Source organism: Schistocerca americana, chromosome X (genome assembly GCF_021461395.2).
Source record: "Schistocerca americana isolate TAMUIC-IGC-003095 chromosome X, iqSchAmer2.1, whole genome shotgun sequence".
Lineage (NCBI taxonomy): Eukaryota > Metazoa > Arthropoda > Insecta > Orthoptera > Acrididae > Schistocerca > Schistocerca americana.
In genome coordinates, this window is record NC_060130.1 from 745,080,506 (window position 1) to 745,099,767 (window position 19,262).

At 43.0% G+C, this 19,262-nt stretch overlaps 1 protein-coding gene across 1 annotated transcript in view; it reads left to right on the plus strand.

Annotated features, from left to right (window-relative positions):
* LOC124556512 (phospholipase A-2-activating protein) overlaps positions 1 to 19,262 on the plus strand; it is a 145,151-nt gene that overhangs the window by 31,305 nt on the left and 94,584 nt on the right. Inside the window, exon 5 of the mRNA XM_047130466.1 lies at positions 13,626 to 13,790. Coding sequence (XP_046986422.1) covers positions 13,626 to 13,790 — 165 coding nt within the window. The remainder of the gene's footprint in view (positions 1 to 13,625; positions 13,791 to 19,262) is intronic.

Below are 19,262 nucleotides of genomic sequence, written 5' to 3' on the forward strand. Positions count from 1 at the left end.
GTGTGTGTGTGTGTGTGTGTGTGTGTGTGTGTGTGTGTTTTCTATCTCAAAAGTTTCAGTTTCTTTATGATTGAACTTGTAGGTTATATGGGGGATACAGCATATGAAATTTAGTGCACAGATCTGTGTTCTCTGGCAGCAACAATGGCTAACTCATCTGGGCATTGAGTTGAACTGTGCTTGGATGACAGAAATGTGTCATACTGTGCTGCTCGAACTCTGACAGAATTCATCAGTTTCAGTAACTGGTGAGTGGTGGTGTGTCAGTACCCCACAACAAACAGATTTTTTAAATGAATGAGACATTGGGAGAACTTGGGTGACCAGGGCAACAGTTTAATACACTCCTTATTAAGGTAGGTCATGGTAGCCCAGGCAGTATGTAGCATTGTTGAAACATGTCATATAGAAAACGAAGATAGGTCACAACCACCTGCGTTAACGTGTCGTGTATGTGGTGACAACTGTTCAGATTATCAGCTGTGCAAATAGTTGGTCATGTGGCACTCCCTATCACTGCACCAGGTGCTGATCCCATACGATGACGACGAATGCAATCTGGTGATGTTCATTCTTCTTGGCACCTACATGCACAAATACATCTGCCATGATACTTTAGGCAGTACTGGGATTTATGTGACAAGATAAAGTGGTGCCGGTCCTGTATCCACCATTGTAGTTGGAGAGAGGAAAAGGGGAAGTGATACTGGTACACAAAGTACCCTCTGCCACACACTGTAAGGTGGCTTGTGGATTGTAGATGTAGAGGAAAATTAACCTCTCTGTGATGCACAATACCACTCTTGTAGTGTCAGCCACTGGAGTTTGATGTTCATCTCTGTAATGCTCTCGCACTTACTGAATGGATTCGTGAAGAAATGTGCCACCCTTTATTGGATCTTCTCCGTGTGTCTTCCGTTAGTTGTCCCTATAAGAGTGTGTGCCTTTTGAACAATACTCAAGAACTGGTTGAATGAATGTTTTGTGGATGAATGACATTTCCTTTAGGTTTGTCCAGTGAACTTTGTTCTGGTGTTTGCTTTTCTGGTAGGTGGTTATATGTGGTCATTCCATTTTAGGTGATTTATGATGGTTGCTCGCAGGTATTTCATAGTTGTTACTGTTTACATTAATTAATTGATTGGCTGAACAGTAGTAGCTCCTGTGCCTATTTATATGTAATAAATTAAATTTCTTTACGTGTGGGTCACTGATAATGTGCGTGTGTGTGTGCGTGCGTGCGCGTGTGTGTGTGTGTGTGTGTGTGTGTGTGTGTGTGTGTGTGTGTGTGTGTGTTTCATCTTAGAATATTTCTGGTACTGTCTAACGTTGGCATCAGCCAATATCTCTTATAGTGTTATGAATCACTGTTGTGTTGTTAGTAAAGTGATTCTTGTTGAATGATTTTTGGGTGTGTGCATGTTCTGAATTACATCCTGCAAGTTTGTGAATAAAAGAATGTATCAGTGGTATCTGGAAGTCTGGAAACAATTCCTGGCACACAATGGTAACCAAACTAGAGAGGCTTGTGTTTTATACCCTGATGCTTCACCCAAATGAAGTAGTTTGTAACAGCTGTTTTTAATAATCATCAGTAGTTCTGTCTTGCGTCAGGTCCAGACATGGTACTTAGCCACCTCTCTCTATCGTGTGCTTTTCTTTTCAGTTTCACATTCTCTCTTTCTTCCTTGGCAGTGTTTTTCCTTTCCATTTACAGTCCTTCATTTCCTTGCTGGAGGAAGCACTGTCTTCTCAAGATGTGCAGACAATTTTCCTTTTTTTATGTGTGATACCTAAGAGGCTTCTGTTTTCCCCAAGTCCAACACTAATTCATTCTTTAACCTGTTTCCCCAGTACACACCCTCTAGATTCCTTCATACCCACATCTCCGGTGCCTCCAGCCTTATTTCCTCATCTTTTCTTTCTATCCAGATCTATGTTCTGTTTAAAACTATGCTACAGCCATAGCATTTGGCTAATCATTTTTCTCAGGTTTTTGTTCGTTGGCCTGTAAAATGATTTATTTTTTTATTGTTGAATGCTTTCTGAGCTGTTGCTATTCTTGAGCTTGCGCCAGTCATATTTTATGCACTCTGTTGTAATATTTCTCAGGAATTTGAATTTTGAAACCTATTGTATTGTGATTTTGGCCTTCTCTCTGTTTCTTCCCAGTATTATGCTTTTGGTCTGTTTTTTACTTATTTTCCTTCCAGATTCTTCATATTTGATATTTAGGGCTTCCTCTATTTCATGAAGCACATTATTAGATTATGATCACAGCACCATGTCATCAAAGTATACTGCATTCACTTGAGTATAGTATAAGACAACCTTGAATGTAAGAGAAGCCCCCCCCCCTTTTTTTTTTAAGAAGTTCCTTGACAAAAATTTATTTTTAACAGAATCTGACTACTCAAAATTACAAATCATGTTATTGACGTAAAGTATCTGTCAGAAAGTTAAAATGTACCTATTCTAAACTTAAGCCATTTATTGATTGTCCTCATTTTAATAATATTAGGAGAAATAAAATAAACAAAAATAAATAATTTGTATCAATTTTTGGACAATTTTTTACTTGTTTTTCGTACTAATCCACTCCTCCTCCTCCTCCTCCTCCTCCTCCTCCTCCTCCACCACCACAATGATGCACAGCTGTGAAATATATATCTTCATTGTCAGAAATATTTGTGTGTTTCTTCCAAATATGTTTCTATATTTGAGGTTGTCATTATGGTTGGACCTGAGAACACAGCTTTTTTTTCTGAATATGTATTGGATTTTGCTTCTATACTGATGTGAGATTTTTACAATGTCTCTTGCTTCCAAACTTTTAGCAAGTTCGTCGCTCTTTCATTAGGTGTGTGGAAGCAGCTGACACACCTCCTTTCATTCTCGTCACAGGTTTCGGCGAGCATCAACAATATTGAAGCAAGAAACACATAAGTAAACCACTAGCCTCTACCTAAATTTAGTGTCTCCTGCAGAAATGAGTACTATTGTTGAGTATTTGTCGAGTTTTAGTCAGTTCGATTCTGACTACAAATGGATTCGGGCAAACTGCAGTTTAAATGTGGTAGATGTTCATAAAAAGCCAAAGTACATGGTATAGATTCCCACGGTTGGCAACACAATGTAATTTACTGCTTGTTTATCACTCCCTTCCCTGCAATCATCCTAGCTGCTGGTGTCACTACTCCCCTTCCAACCCTTCTGTAGTGCTGAGCTTAAGTAACTAAAAAGGGATTTTGTGGTTGTAATTTATTCTCTGATACAATTACAGTCAGTTTGATATGATTTATGTACTGTGTTAGACATTTCATTGTGGATTAGTTTTCCTTCCTGTTTCAACTGTATACCACCATCATGCTCTAAGGCTGATAATGTTTTTACCCTGTATTCTAATACATGAACACTTACTAATTCATTATGGTCTCTCGTAACCAAATAAAATATTGGTCTGGGTTCAGAATCAACTAGTGTTTCTTAAAGGACAACATTTCTATTTTTGAATGTTACCTTCACTTAAAAAGTGGCATTAATGTTTTCGTACGGTATCCGTACATGTATGAGAACACTTATTGCAAACCTGTTCAAATACAACAAAAGTTTGTAAGATGACGGAATTTAATGCTATTTCCTCCTTTGTTTCACAAAATTGTCAATTTTTAATCAGAGCAATAGACTGTTGTAGTGGCTAGTTCATAGTTTCTCTTGTATCTCTTGCACTAGTGCCACGCAAGTCAGTGTCATATGATTTTTCAAGCAACATAAATTCTGTATCAAGCACTTTGACATGTTTGGAAATATCGAACCTGTTGGAATGCGAGTATTGTTTGCTGAGCCCTGCCCTTCCATATTCTTAAAGATAAATCTGCATGTGACCTCAATAGCCAAAGCTTCATCTCTAAACTTAGGATGACCCTGTTAAATCTAGGACTACCCCCTATATACTCTACTGATCAACATAAAAATGTTGACTTCAGCAGTAATAGTTAAATCTGCAAATATGACCCTGTATTTTTAGAATCACAAATTTGGATAAAAACCTTTTCTTGTAATCAGGTAAATACCACAAACCTCCCATTCTTTTGCCTCCTATACACATTCCTATCATTTCATCCATGCACTACTAGGTTGACATTAAATAGCATAGGTGAAAGGCTGCATCTCTGCCAGACTTCTATTCCTTTTCCATTAGTTCTCCATTAACTTTTACTCTGGCTTTTGGCATAAGCTATAACTATTAAAGAACTTTTTCTCTCTAGTCGATGCCATGTTTCCATAGGATAAGCACCATTGTCTCCCACATTACTCTGTCAAAATCTTCCAAATCAATAATGGCAACATAAGTATGCCCATTCTTTTCATTGTACCTCTGTCTTAGAATATACCATCTCTTGTACCCACCACTATTCTGAAATCACCAATAAACCCTCGATTCTTAAAGTGTTGAACTCCCATGTATAAAACAGCTTCAGATGTTTCATTACTTCACAAATGCATTTCTATGTTAAATACTTGCCTTGAAGCATGTGAGTGAGTAGTAGTTTAAGACAGGTTTGAACTTATGCTTAAAGTTTGTTGGAAGTCCACAGGTGCTCTCATTATGAAACACTGAATGAATGTAAACTGGGTAATTTGCACACCATTTTAAGGAAAAGCTAGTTTTTCATACATATCAGTGGTTGAGATCATATCTCCTGAACTGCATGTTGTACAATATCATTTTGCAGGTACATTCAGTGGTATATGTGAATACTGTCTGAAAACTGTGTTGTGAATAGAGTTAGTAGTAAAGAGGTAATAAATTAAAACCTCATGCCTTATGCTGAAGTTTGAATGAAAGAACAGCGAAAATGTAATAAGTGATCAACTTTTCTCCTTTCATCATTTTGTGGGGGTATCAGTGAGAAATATTTTCTTAAAGTTTTGAAATTATGTGTAAAGTTTGTTAGGCATCACTAATTGCTCTCATGTTCAAACACTGAATGAAGTAAGTCCATGTATTTGTGCACTGTCAGTTCTGCTGCCTCAAGACACACAGCTTTTAACTGAAATGCTTTTCTTACTATTGTTAAACTTTCAACATAAGATTAATGAGTAGATTATGACAGCATTTAAAATTTTTAAATTCGATCGATAATTAACCGAAATATTGAAATATTTGTTGCCAATTCACTGCAATTGGTACTAAATTCTGGGATAGCCTTTTAGTAATATAGATGCTGCTCTTCTGTAATGACTCTGTTCAGCTTGCTGTATATGAGTCAGTTCATCACTCTCAGTAAAACAGTAGTGCATTACACTTAATAAAAAGTCTCTACCGTGATTGATTCCAAGAAGTTAGACCACTCTGTCACTGAGTATTTTCCCTGTACATTCGTAATAGTTCTTCCTTTCTATATCCATGTAAACTTTTTAATACTTCTGTTGGAAGCTGGACCATCCATGTAGCCTTTCCATTTTTCTTCTCCTTAAGTCACTGCCAGTTGATTCTTTAGAATGTTGAAGTCCTTCTTTTGTTCATTCACTATAGTTTTTACTTCCAGTTCAGGTTGTTCTGTTTTCTGTCTACTTCCCCCCGCCCCCATAAAACTACTCAATGTATTCCTTGCACCTCTCCTGTACTGTGTGAGAGTCATTCACCATCTGGAGTCTATCTGTGCCAGTCTTTCATCCCTCTTTCTTACACATAAACCTGATTGCATCTGTATTCATTCAGTATTACCTGTTGTCTCTCTAACCATTCAATAGCATTACGTTACTCCTTGATCTATTTGTGTGTGGCTCCAGCTGTCTTCCTTCTTACTAAATTGTTAAAAATTGTTGAGTATTCTTTTTCCCTTTCATGTACTTACATTTTACCAATTCCTTCTTTTCTCTGTATTATAGACAATTTCATGTGATAGCTTCTCTTTCCTTTTTCTCTCACTGCAGTACTTGTCTCATTGTCTCATTTAAATTATGTTGAAAGTTTTCCTGTCTGTGTTGATGTTACCTCACTTATTCTCCCTGAATTTTCCTACAAAAGAGTCTTCTACTTCCTTAAGTGTTCTTTATTTCTATAAATGTTTAAAAATTTAGTATATATATTTTCAAACCCTTTCCAAACTCTCTGACAAGTAGATTGTGACCTGAGTTGCTATCTGCTCCTGAGTAAACTTTCGAATTTCTCATTTGTATACCTTTATTGGATTAACAGATAGCCAATTTGGTAATGTTTTATGGTTTAACCAAGGTAGTCCCTTCCTGGAGTTTGAGGTGAAATTTTACCTTTGGATTCTTATTCATACCGTGTGTGTGTGTGTGTGTGTGTGTGTGTGTGTGTGTGTGTGTGTGTGTGTGTGTATGTATGTGTGTGTGTTTAGGGAAACAGTACTTTCCACTTACGTCAATACAGGCAGAAAGTATGTCCAGTCAGGCTGAGCTACCCACCCTGGGTTAGACACTGTTTGAAGCCACCCATCCTCTGAGCTGTTGTCCTCTCTCCGAGGAGGTTGTTGCTCTCTGGGGCGAACTCGTTGTGCCAAACCCGCAGGAGGTCCACAACTCTTTTGTGGATACGTGCGTGGCGAGCACGGGCCTCGAGCTATTGCAGCCTTCTTTCTCTCCAGGGCTGCATTTCCTTCCCCTTCCCCTCATTTCCCCTCTTTGCTCCTTTCCCGTCGCCCTCTCCTCTCCCTCTCTTGGTGTCCTTGCTTATGTTGGCCCCCGCTATCCTCCTGGTTCTGTTGGTTTTACAATCCGGCTTTGTTGCGTAATCATCTCCTCCTCTTGGCATTTTTTGGTCCCCCTCTGGGGTTTGACCTCCATTACAAAATTTCTCCTCCATAGTGTGAGCCATTTGGGGAAGAGCACCTTACCTAGTGTCTCCGACGTGCGCCCTCCTAGTACATTCCACCTTTTCTTTCACGTCGTTGTCTGATGCTAGGGTGCATAGCCAGCACGATAGCCAGCCCGTGTGGTGGGGTCACTATGTACCCTTTTGGTTGAGCCCCCTGAACACGCAGGGATCACACTTCTGATACCTGAGCTGTGACCTCCTCATGCATACCTTGGAGTGGTTGCTCGTCATCCTGGAGCATCGAACTCCTGGTAATGGCCACCGTGCCAGACGGCCCTTGCTGTGGCTGGGTGGCGCCCGTGAGGAGAGCCCCTGATCGGAGTGGGTGGTATCAGGGCGGACGCTATGCAAATGAAACGCATACAGGTCCAGAACTCTGACCGTTCTTCTGCGGCCGTCTCTCTGCGTGGAACTGATTCTTCAAGTGCTTCTTCTCTTGCCCCTTCGGCCTTCCCTTCCATGGCTACCCCCTGGGAAGAGGGTCAGGCCTGTCGGCTAGGGGCGAAACCTTTCCCCCGTTATTTAGTTTGCACCAGGACTGATGGAGATACTTTCACCAATACCAAACCTTTATTCTTTGTGGAACACATTGAAGACAAGTTTGGCGAAGTGGACTCCCTGAGTAAGATGCGGTCGGGTTCGTTGCTGATCAAAACTGCTTCAGCTGCCCAATCTGCGGCCCTTCATGCCTGTACCCATCTTGGCACAGCTCCTGTGTCCATTACCCCCCACCAGTCTCTAAATATGGTACAAGGTGTGATTTTTCACAGGGACCTCAGCCTTCAAACTGATGAGGAACTTCGGGACAATCTCAGACGGCGGGGTGTTCACTTTGTTCGGTGTGTCCAGAAGGGTCCTAAAGACAATCGCATTGATACTGGTGCCTTTATCCTGGCCTTTGAAGGGGATACCCTCCCTGAGAAGTAAAGATTATGGTTTATCGATGTGATGTGAAGCCGTACATCCCACCTCCTATGAGATGTTTTAAGTGCTTGCGTTTTGTACACGTCTTCCCGCTGTTCACAGGCGTCTGCTGGTCAAGGGCGCCTCTCCCGGGATGCCCCTTCCCGGCACCTTCCAGGCCAAAGGTCTGCTGCCGCGTGATGACCACGTGAGCCGCGGTCTGTCGGCCCTCTGTGGTGACTGTGGACGTCCACTCCATGAGGGGAGTCCCTGTGTTCCCCCTCCTGTGTGTGTAAATTGTCATGGTAGTCATTCTCCACGTTCACCAGATTGCCCAGTATATAAGAAGGAAAAGAAGATACAGGAGTATAAGTCCCTCGATCGTTTAACCTACACAGAGGCCTGTGAGAAATATACACGTCTTCACCCTGTGTCCATGACATCTAGTTACGCCTTGGTTACATCTTCACCCCTTCCTCCCCCTTCCTTACCCCCATCCTGGACCCCTCTCCTCCCCCCCTCCCGTGTGGCTCCCACACCTTCTCCTCTGGGCGTTGCTCCCCCGCCCCAGCCGGAGAGGTGTCCCGCTCCTTCTGCGTCTGCTGGTCAAGGGCGCCTCTCCCGGGATGCCCCTTCCCGGCACCTTCCAGGCCAAAGGTCTGCTGCAGCGCGACGACCGCGAGAGCCGCGGTCTGTCGGCCCCCAGGTCGCCCGGTCTCTTTCTGTTCCTGATCTTGCTGCAGCTGGCTCCTTTATGCCACACAGCCCTCCTCGATCTCAGCCTGAAAAGTAGAAGAAACATAAGTCCCGGTACAAAGAGCCTCTGGTTTCACCAGAGGTCCCTTCCCCGACTTCGCAACCGGATTCTGACCTGTCGTTCATGGATGTCGCCCTCTCCTTGTTGGTGATGGGTGGGGACCCGGCGGTATGAGTGGCTTTAGCATGTTCAGCCCCCATTTAAATCATCGTTCTGTGGTTCTGCAATGGAATTGTAATGGATATATCGTCACCTTCCGGAATTGAAATCCCTTCTTTCGTCTTACTCTGCATCTTGTGTGGTTCTCCAGGAATCTCATTTTACTGATTCTCACTCACCGGCCCTCCATGGGTTTCGTGTTTTCTGTCGAAATCGGGTCGGACCCCTGCGGGCTTCTGGTGGTGTTTGTACGTTGGTCCGTACAAACATTGCTAGCACGTGGATTCCTCTTCAAACTACATTGGAAGCAGTTGCTGGTACGGTCCACCTAGACTCTGCGGTCACAGTTTTCAATCTTTATCTCCCTCCTGGCAGGACTCTTACACCTGCTGCCTTAACTGCCCTTCTTCAGCAACTTCCTCCTCCCTTCCTCCTCCTTGGGGATTTTAATGCTCATCATCCCTTGTGGGGCAGTGCCTTTCCATCTAGACGAGGTCTTCTTATAGACCAGTTTATTGCAGACCACGACTTGTGCCTTCTTAATGATGGCTCCCCTACTCATTTCAGTGCCGGTCATGGTACTTTTTCTGCCATTGATCTTTCTCTTTCTTCTCCCTCTCTCCTCCCTTCATTACGCTGGTTGCCACACAACGACCTTTGTGATAGTGACCATTTCCCGTTGATTATCTCGCTCCCTTCCCGCTCCCCGATGGACAGGTTACCTCGTTGGTCTTTCCAATGCGCCGATTGGCCTCTATACACTGCACAGGTCGTGTTTTCTCCCTCTTTGTCGGGTTGTATTGATGATGTTGGTAATGATTCGTTTCTTCCCTTGGTTCTACTGTCCCTCTGTCACGTGTATGGGCTACACTTCGCTCTCTCCAAGGTTGCCATCGGCAGTCCACCCTCCCAGGCCTTCACCTTCCAAATGGCCTTTGTACGGACCCATTAGTTCTTGCAGAACATCTTGCGACCCATTTTGCAGTGGCCTCAGCATCAGCTTCCTATCCAGCTGCTTTCCTGCACCTGAAACAGCGGGCTGAAGCTTCCACCTTATGTTTTACCCCTTGTGAGCCAGAATCTTACAACGAACCTTTTAATGAATGGGAATTTCTTTCTGCACTTTCTTCTTCTCATGATACAGCCCCCGGCCCAGATTCCATTCATAACCAACTGCTTCACCATCTCAGTGCTCCACAACAGCAACATCATCTTCAGGTGTTTAACCGTATCTGGCTCCAGGGTGACTTCCCTTCTCAGTGAAGGGATAGCATCGTGGTTCCTGTCCTTAAGCCTGGTAAGAACCCCTTATCTGTTGACAGCTATCGGCCAATTAGTTTGACCAATGTTGTTTGTAAGTTACTTGAACGGATGGTAGCCCGTCGGCTCAATTGTGTCCTCGAATCTCGGGATCTATTGTCCCCTTACCAGTGCGGCTTTCGAGAGGGCCGGTCTCCAATCGATCATTTACTTCGCTTGGAATCCACAGTTCGGCAGGTTTTTTTCCAGCGCCGCCATTTGGTTGCAATGTTTTTTGACCTTCGCAAGGCCTATGACACGTCCTGGCGCCATCACATCTCACTTAACCTTCATCAGTGGGGTATTCGGGGCCCACTCCCGATTTTTATCCGCCAGTTCCTGTTCCATCGGTCATTCAGAGTTCGAGTTGGTACTGTTTTTAGTTCTCCACAGGCCCAGGAGACGGGCATCCCACAGAGTTCTGTCTTCAGTGTCCTTCTTTTCCTCATTGCTATCGATGGACTTGTCGCCTCTGTCGGTCCTTTGGTCGCCCCTGCCCTGTATGTGGATGATTTCTGCATTTGGGTTAGTTCCTCTTCGATGGCATCTGCAGAGCGGCAGCTCCAGGGAGCTATACGGCGTGCTTCTGCATGTACCCTCTCACATGGGTTCCAATTCTCTCCCCTAAAATCGCGGGTGGTCCACTTCTGTCGCCGTACTACGATCCACCCTGATCCAGAGCTCTCTCTTGATGCCCACCGATTGCCTGTGGTCCCACAGTTTCGTTTCCTGGGTCCTCTTTTTGACAACAAGCTCACTTTGCTGCCCCATATCAGACATCTGAAGGTAGGATGTTTCCGTAAACTCAATGTCCTTCGCTTCCGTGCCCACTCCTCTTGGGGTGCAGACCGTTCCCTCCTTCTCCGTCTTTATCGTGCTCTAGTTCTGTCTCGCTTGGACTATGGTTGTCAAGTTTATGGTTCAGCTGCTCCTTCCACACTGCACGAGCTGGATCCAGTCCACCATCGTGGTATCCGTTTGGCCACAGGTGCCTTCCCTACTAGTCCTGTTGATAGTCTCCTGGTTGAAGCTGGGATCCCCCCCCTTTCTGTTCGGTGGTCCCAGCTTCTGGTGTCTTATGCAGTCACTATCTGTTCCTCTCCCACTCATCCTTCCTATTCTATCCTGTTCCCAGACTATGGACGTCGCCCACCCGACTCCCGCCCTCAGGCGGGTTTACCGGTTGGGCTCCGCGTTTCCTTCTTTGTCCTGCCTTCCTCACTCCCCCCCCCCCCCCCCCCCCCCCCCCCCGCTCCCCAGCCCCCTCCCCTTGGTTAGTTCCTCGGCCTCGAATTCAGATGGATCTCCGCTGAGATCCAACGGTGGTGTTCCGTTCCTTTTTCCGCCAAATTTTATGGAAGTTTCGGGATGCTGTTGTTTTTTACACTGATGACTCTAAATCTGCTGATCATGTGGGGTATGCCTTCACATCCTCTGTCAGAACGGAAAATCGTCTGCTGCCACCTACATGTGGGGTGTTTACTGCGGAATTGATGGCAATTTCCCAGGCCCTTACCTTTATTAAACAGTCCCAACACAACCGCGTTTTGTTATGTACGGACTCGATGAGTGGCCTTCTTGCTATTGCCCGATGTTTTTTGCGCCATCCCTTGGTCTCTGCCATCTATGACCATCTCGCTGATATTCACCGTGCTGCTTGTTCCATTGACTTCCTTTGGGGCCCGTGGCGTTCTTCCTTTCGCCTCTCCCGAAAGGGCTCGACCACACTGTGTCGTCTCCGCATTGGCCATAGCAGGCTGACCAATGGTTTTCTTTTGCGTGATGAGTCACCCCCACTTTGTGGTTGTGGAGCCTTCCAGTCGGTAGCCCACATTTTGGTTGAATGCCCCCTTCTTTTGGCTCTGGGTGCTAAGTACAGACTCCCCCACACTATACCTTTGATGTTTGCTGACGATTCCCGGATGGTCTCTCTGGTTCTCGGTTTCCTCCGGGAAAGTGGTTTTTATTCTCAGTTTTAAGGTTTTTAATCTCTCTCTGGTATTGGGGCAGGGCAGTGAATGTTTGGGTGTCTCCCACTGTAAGCAGTGTTCGGAGATTCCAGATTCACCTCCCTGACCGAAATCCTCTTTTCTTCCCCTTTTACTCTGTTTTTACCCTTTTTTTTAAGGCTTGGTTAGTCTCCTATTCCCATACGTACTTTCTACATTCTAGCGGTTGTACCTTTTAAGTCACAGGTGGTCTTGCCTATGCTGCTTCAGCATAGCGTTGGGTTCGTTCTCTTGCTGACTTCCCTCATTTTGTTTTTACCATTGACAACATGACTGCCCCTTTATGTTTTTAGCCTTTTCCCTTTTATTGTTCTGACTTTCCTGAGATGTCACATTAGCGGAATGGACCACATTTGAAACAAGGGACTGATGACCTTGCTGTTTGGTCCCTTAAACCTCAAACAACCAACAACCATCGTTGTGCCAGGAGTCAGATTGCACTCATATTAATAGAGTTGCCTCTTGGACAGTTGGCATCATGCATGAGTTCCACATTGTACCCTGTGGAACTGGGTCTCTGCCTAAACTTAGCCATCCAATCACTCCAACCTTCAGGAGTGTGATGTGCCCTCCCCCATAATTTGGAAGCATCAGAGAGCCATTACTCAAGTGGAGTGAGAGGGAAGGTGACACATCACCCTTGAGCTAGGTTAATGATTGTGTATGACACTACAACTGAATGTTGACAGGAGTAATAATTTAAAAGTTGGTAAATAAGAATATTTTCTTGTGGAATGCTGGTTAGGTCTGCTTTAGTTTTTAAATGTGTAGAAATGTTGTGGCAGGTTACTGTATGATATGCAGCATTCAATAAGATGCCAAATTTCAGGTGTTATCATGCAACAGGATTATTCCATCAGACAGCATTTGGACAGCCCAAGGGCAAACGGTAGAAACAGCCAACATCTCCCCTGCCAAAGAAATCCAAAGCTGTTTACACAGGTTATAGTAAAGTCATGATGACCACCTCCTTCGGCTACAGGAGCCCTCAACTCATTGAGTTTCTTGAGCGTGGAACGACAGTCGGTGCACATCACTGTGATGTGCCATAAAGTCAAAACACCCAGGATTGCTGTTGGACAGAAACATCCTGATGCATGATAATGCTGGGTCCCACACTGCCAACTGGACGAAGGATAGGCTTCAGCAATTTGGTTGGGAAACACTAAAACATCCTTCGTATTGCCTGGACCATTCAAAGTGCTATTTTCACATCTTTGACAACCTGAAGACAGATGTGTGGGCATTGGTTTCAGCCAGACAGGGAAGTGCAAGAGTGGGTGCAGTTTTGGATCTGTCAGTGGCTGACTGTGTTCTAAGAAACTGAAATTGGTCATACTGTCTCCCTGTGGGATAAATGTCTTAATGCCTGTGGTGACTACCTTTGTGTAGAATCATTCCATGGTCACATTGTGACGGATGTTAGGTTTCCATTTGCCTACCCCTCGTGGATAAAGCAGAAAATAGCTGTCACGAACTCGGTGCTGATAGCTGTCCTGTAACTCGAATTGATTACAGATTACTTGTGCTCATAAATTTGTAAATGCTACCATTCTTGATGGATGTGCATTAGGGATTCAAATCTATGATATGATGTTAATCTGAACATTATTCCTTCATGTACTGATATGTTTTTACCCTTTAATTTCAGTGTTGCCTTGTTTTCATATGGCGAGAACATATTTATGTCCTGTGGTGAAGATGCATGCCTTAAATTATGGGATGAAGATGATTGTCTTCAGACAATTAATCTACCTTGTCAGAGTGCATGGTGTGCAACTTCCTTGCCAAATGGGGACATAGCTGTTGGTTTGAGGTGAGGAAAAATTTGCATTAATACATTCTCTGAAAATGTAGTGAGTGTGATATAAAAAATACTGCTTCATGTTTCTGTTTATTGATTCTAACACATCCCCCCCCCCCCCCCCCCAAAAAAAAGGAAAAAAAACCTGTCAGGTGTCGCTATGAGATATGCTCTTGATACTTGATCACAATGTACAGTTCAGTCGACATTTACCGACCAGGAAATTACGACAGCAATACACAAATTTATTTTTAGGGAACTAAGTTTTGTTTTCATGTCAGCTGAGGAAATAAATGAACACCTGGAAATGTCTAATAGCTCACTGCTGTTGTGTTTCACTGGAAACTCTACCACAAGGTATTGGTGGTGCCTGGAGTAGGTAATAACTCTGACAGTACTTCTGACTGATAGCTGTGTGATAGAGTTGGTGTTGCTGTATGTGGCCCTGACAGGAGTGTAAGTAGGTTTTTCAATGTGCTTGCCCACACAGAAAATCATTATACATAGTGTGCATAAAAGTTATTATACGAGAAGTTGGATAGAGACTCTCTCTGCATACATGCTCTGAAAGCAACTGTGTAGTGCATGGGGGGTGGTACATACCAGAAAAAGTTACTGCTTGTCCTATTTCCTTTACTTACAGAGTGAGAGGAAAAATTGCATGTATATCTTGGTATGCACTGTAATCTCTCTTACTTTAATGATCCCTGTGTGTTCCCATTCATGTTTCCTGTTTAAGCTGTATAATCTATATAGGCTGGTTGCAATAAATGCTCCCCAGTCAGCACCCAGAGAACAAAAGCAGATTTGCTTTCTAGATTTTGACACTAAACTGCCGAAGCATTTGTAACAAAGCCACTGAATTTACAGCCCTTGAATAAAGATGTCGCATTCAAATTCTACCCTGATGCTGAGAGCTGGATTAAACTGAAGTAGAAAGTTCCAAAATACTATGTAAGCGTGGAACTTCTATCGAAAAGATAGAGTAGATGTTTTAGAAGGGATAGTGTTCATTTCTACCAACAAAAATATGATACCTTATAAAAGCTGAAATTTTGTCTGACTGTGAAGCTTTCTGGGTGTGAGTAAAAGGCATAGACGAACTCAAATTAATCATCGAATGTCTGTACTAACTATTCAAGTCCACTGTCACAGTTGTGGAATCATTCAAAGAAAGTCTTTGCTCAGTAGCACAGATGTATGTTGATCAATGAATAGTAGTTTAAAGAGATTTTAAACTACCAGGTATAGTCTGTCGGTAAACTGAAGAGCGAGCGAGCGAGTCCCCACTCTGCCAATCCAGCTACGTCACAAGGCGCTTCTACAGGCTGTTTCACAACGTAGTCCTGGCCCTGTCGCGGTGCGCACTTTAAATCTGTGGTGACGCCGTGAACACATACGTCTTGGCTGCGTTCATTTTTAGGCAAATCTATTAAGACCATAAGGAATACAAAAAACGATACCTTCTTCCAAAACACAACATTATAGAGTAAATAATATTAATATAAGAATGGAAGTCAGGATTGTACTACAAACATAGAACCAAATGCCTGTTCATGTGAATGTATTGTATGTTCCTCTATTGCTATTCGTTAAACGAACCCCATATAATGCAACCAATCTGTAGAATTTGAGGCTTGTTCTTACTTTGTGTTTCTACTAAAAGGTAGAAGGACTGCACTGAAACTTAACAATTTTTGCAACACGAAGAGTGTTTGAAAAGTAAGCAGAAATTTATAATTTTGCGTGTTGTATTAGTCCGATTTGCACTACTTTTTGTCACTGTCCTCGTAAACATGTCTCAAAACTGTGTGTTCAATGTTATGCATATTGGGTATTTACTCCGTTGTTAGCTGTCAAAAAGGTTACATGTGTTTTGGTAGCATCAACGATTATTTGTTTTGTATAAAAATAGATTAGAGAATCTGTGTTAAATTTTGTTATAGGAATTGAATTAAGTGTGTGAAATTTTTACGGATGTTAAATATTGCTTTTGGTGAACCAAGGGAATACAAGTGGTATCAACATTTCAAAGCAGGCCTTAAAAGACAGCAGTTTTACAAGCAAGGATGAGATTAAAAATGCACAGTTAAGAGACCTATAAACTAACCCGAAGAAATAGTTCCTAAAGAATTTTGGGAATTGGAAAAAGCACTGGCACAAGTATATAGTATATAATGGGGAATATTTTGAAGAGGATAGAATTGCTGTAGATTAACAAATAAATTTCTTACAAAAAAATCAAAATTAATATGTGAACGCATCTCGTATGTCAAGCTTTTTGCTTAAAAGTCCAGAATCGATGTACATGTTTCGAAAAAAATTTCAGCAGTGTTTAGAATAGCTATTGCGCACAAATTTCAGGCATTATTCAGGTGAATAGTGACCGGGCTAGAGATCTAGTGTTCCATAAGCATCAAAGGTTTTATGTGATTTTGAAACTGTCTATAACGATCGGTTTCCTCCCAGGATTATTAATTTTCCTTCGTGGCGATTCCAATAAACCACGCAACTTATTTTCGCGTTCCTTCCTTATGCGTCCTATTGGACGAGGCTGACGTTTGCATAAATTGCAGCCCTTTGAGTGTGACTGGTAATATTAGCCAACAGTTCTTTTTGTGTCGCCTCTGTAATACACGATGCAACAACGTTAGAGACAGTCGAACGCTCGTTACTCCGCAAATACCTCCTCATCCTCATATTCTGCAAATTTTCTTGCAATGCTAGATGGTTATCCATCACTTCCGGAAATCAAAGTATATCAGTAAGTATACAAAGTTAACTGACACTGGCAACTAAGATCATACGAACAGAAATGACGTATATCACTGCACGCCGATCTACACCTCTAGACAGGTAATGGGCAACAGATTTTGGGTGCCCCTGTAGGCCTTTGGCAACGTTCTTCCGGGAAAGGCCACTTCCCCCACCAAAAGCGCTGCTTGCTCTTGAGTTTACAGACTGACTCTATATAGTAGTTCAAAGATACAGGGGATAGGCAAAATAATGTGAACAGTGGTAGTAATGGGATGGTTGTGCATAATGGTAAACAAAGCAGGTAAGGTACGTATCGTGCTGGAATGTGCATGTTCAGTGTGGACTAGGTATGAGTGCAGGTTGTGTACAAGTAGTGCACACTTTGTATTTGCATTCAGAGGCTGAGGTTGATGTGCAGTGGAAGAGTTAAGACTTCCAAAGAGGGCGGATTGTGGAGGCCCGATTAGCTGGAGCATCAGGAACCTATTGAATGTTTCAAGAGCAACTGTTTCAACAGTCGTGAAAGCCTACACAAAACATGGAAAGACATCATTGTGTAAACGTAATAGTGGGCGCAAATCAAAACTAAATGACAAATATTCATACGCTAACACGAATTATGTAAAAACAGCACAAAACTACGGTGGCTAAAGTGACTGCGGAGATCAAAAGCCATCTTTTTAGACCATGTATGTATCGACACTGTCCACCGTGAACTCCATAAAGCAAATATTCATGGACGAGATGCTATACCAAAACCATTAGTGATGACAACCAGTGCAAAGAAGTGTAAAACATGGTGTTAGAAGCATAAATCTTGGACGTCTGATAAGTGGAAGCACATCATATGATCCGACAAGTTAATGTTTTCATTATTACCAACATCAGGGTGGGTTTGCATCTGGAGAATGCCAAAAGAAGCCTATAATCCTGATTGCTTGATTCCAACAGTTAAGTATGGAGGTGGAAGTATGATGGTGTGGGCAGCCATGTCATGATATTCTGCTGGTCCCATCATTACTCTCAAGGGCCGTGTTACAGCCAACGATTATGTGATCAAGTGCGCCCCATGATTCAAATGTCATTCAGGATGATAATGCACCCATTCACACAGCCAGGGCAGTACAATTGTGGTATGAGGAGCATGCAACTAAACTGCAGCGTCTTTCCCTGGCCAGCACAGTCCCCGGACTTCAACATTATCGGACCCTTTCGGGCAGTATTGGAGTGCACACTCTGGAACAGATTTCCGCCTTTCTCGTCACTATAGGAGTTAGAAGAGGTTCTGATCGAAGAGTGGCGTAGCATTCCACTGGAGACTATACAATCATTATACGCCAGTATTCCAAGAAGAATCACAGCTGTATTATGGGCAAATGGGGTCCAACCTCTTATTAATAAACCATTCCCAAGTAAGTACAGGTGCTCACATTATTTTGCCTGTCCCCTGTATTTTAACATACCAGGTATAGACTGGGACTTGTATGGAGTCTTCACAGGTGGTACAGACAGACAGCCTTGAGAAGAAGTGCTGAATACTTTCTCTGTAAACTGTATTGTGCAACTAGTGTGACAACCCACACACAGTGGAAATATTTTACAGCCCATGGCTGTAAATAGGCCCGACCTTGTCGATGTCACCGTACAGGCATCACAGGCACGATGGTTACTAAAGTCAAAAATCTACCAAGAAGGCTATGCGAGTTTCTATACTGGAAGGGCCAGGCAAGAAGTTGTTAGCACTCTGCTCGGACAATGAATGGACGTCATTTAATCCCAGTTTGGTTAACATAGAGCAATTATGGACAAAGATTAAAGTGGATGTAAATTGCGCTCAGGAGAAGTTTGTGCTAAGTGAGTGGATTAAACCTTTTCATTGCTTCGGACATGGTCTTTGCAGTCAGTGGTGAGTGCACCTGTGTTGTGGCTGTACTGCTTATCAGTTGTTGATAGCAGTGCTTAGAAACGGTGATTTGGCCACTATGAAATACTTATCATCTGATTTTGAGAAAGCTAATCTCTTAAAAATTTTGATTTTTGCAAATCGTACAGGATATTAGGTGGATTGTGCTGCCACTTACTGCCAAGTACTCTATATCAGTGACCTTGGTAGTCATTAGACATTGCGAGAGAGCAGAATGGGGCGCTCTGCGGAGTTCACGGACTTTGAACGTGGTCAGGTGAATGGGTGTCACTTGCGTCATATGTCTGTGAGATTTCCACACTCCTGAACATCCCTAGGTTCACTGTTTCCAAAGTGATAGTGAATGGAAATGTGAAGGGACACATACAGCACAAAATTCGGCAGCCCTGACGCCAACTACAAGTGCTTTTCGCTTGCTGGGTTACAAGATTTAGCTAGCAATTAATTGTTTTTGCTGTATATTCTATAGTATTCACGTGCATTAGTGTCAGATAGATGTGATAAATTGAAGGTTTCAGTTCTTATTTGCGTCTGAATAAGATAAGCAAAGGTTCTGTTTAGGACAATTTTGCGTGTACGCAAACGTTTGTTTACATTCTTGAATGACATTAAATATGTGGGATTATCAATTAAGTCAGTGCACAATACTCAGTATTTACGTTTATTAGTGTCATTTAGACTCGATACATTGAAGGTAGCAGTTCTTATACGTTTTATTAGGAAAAGTGATACTGACAGTGAATTCTAACCTTGCTTGTATACGTTTGACTAGCGCAACCTGCGACAGTTAACAGTTAAGCAAA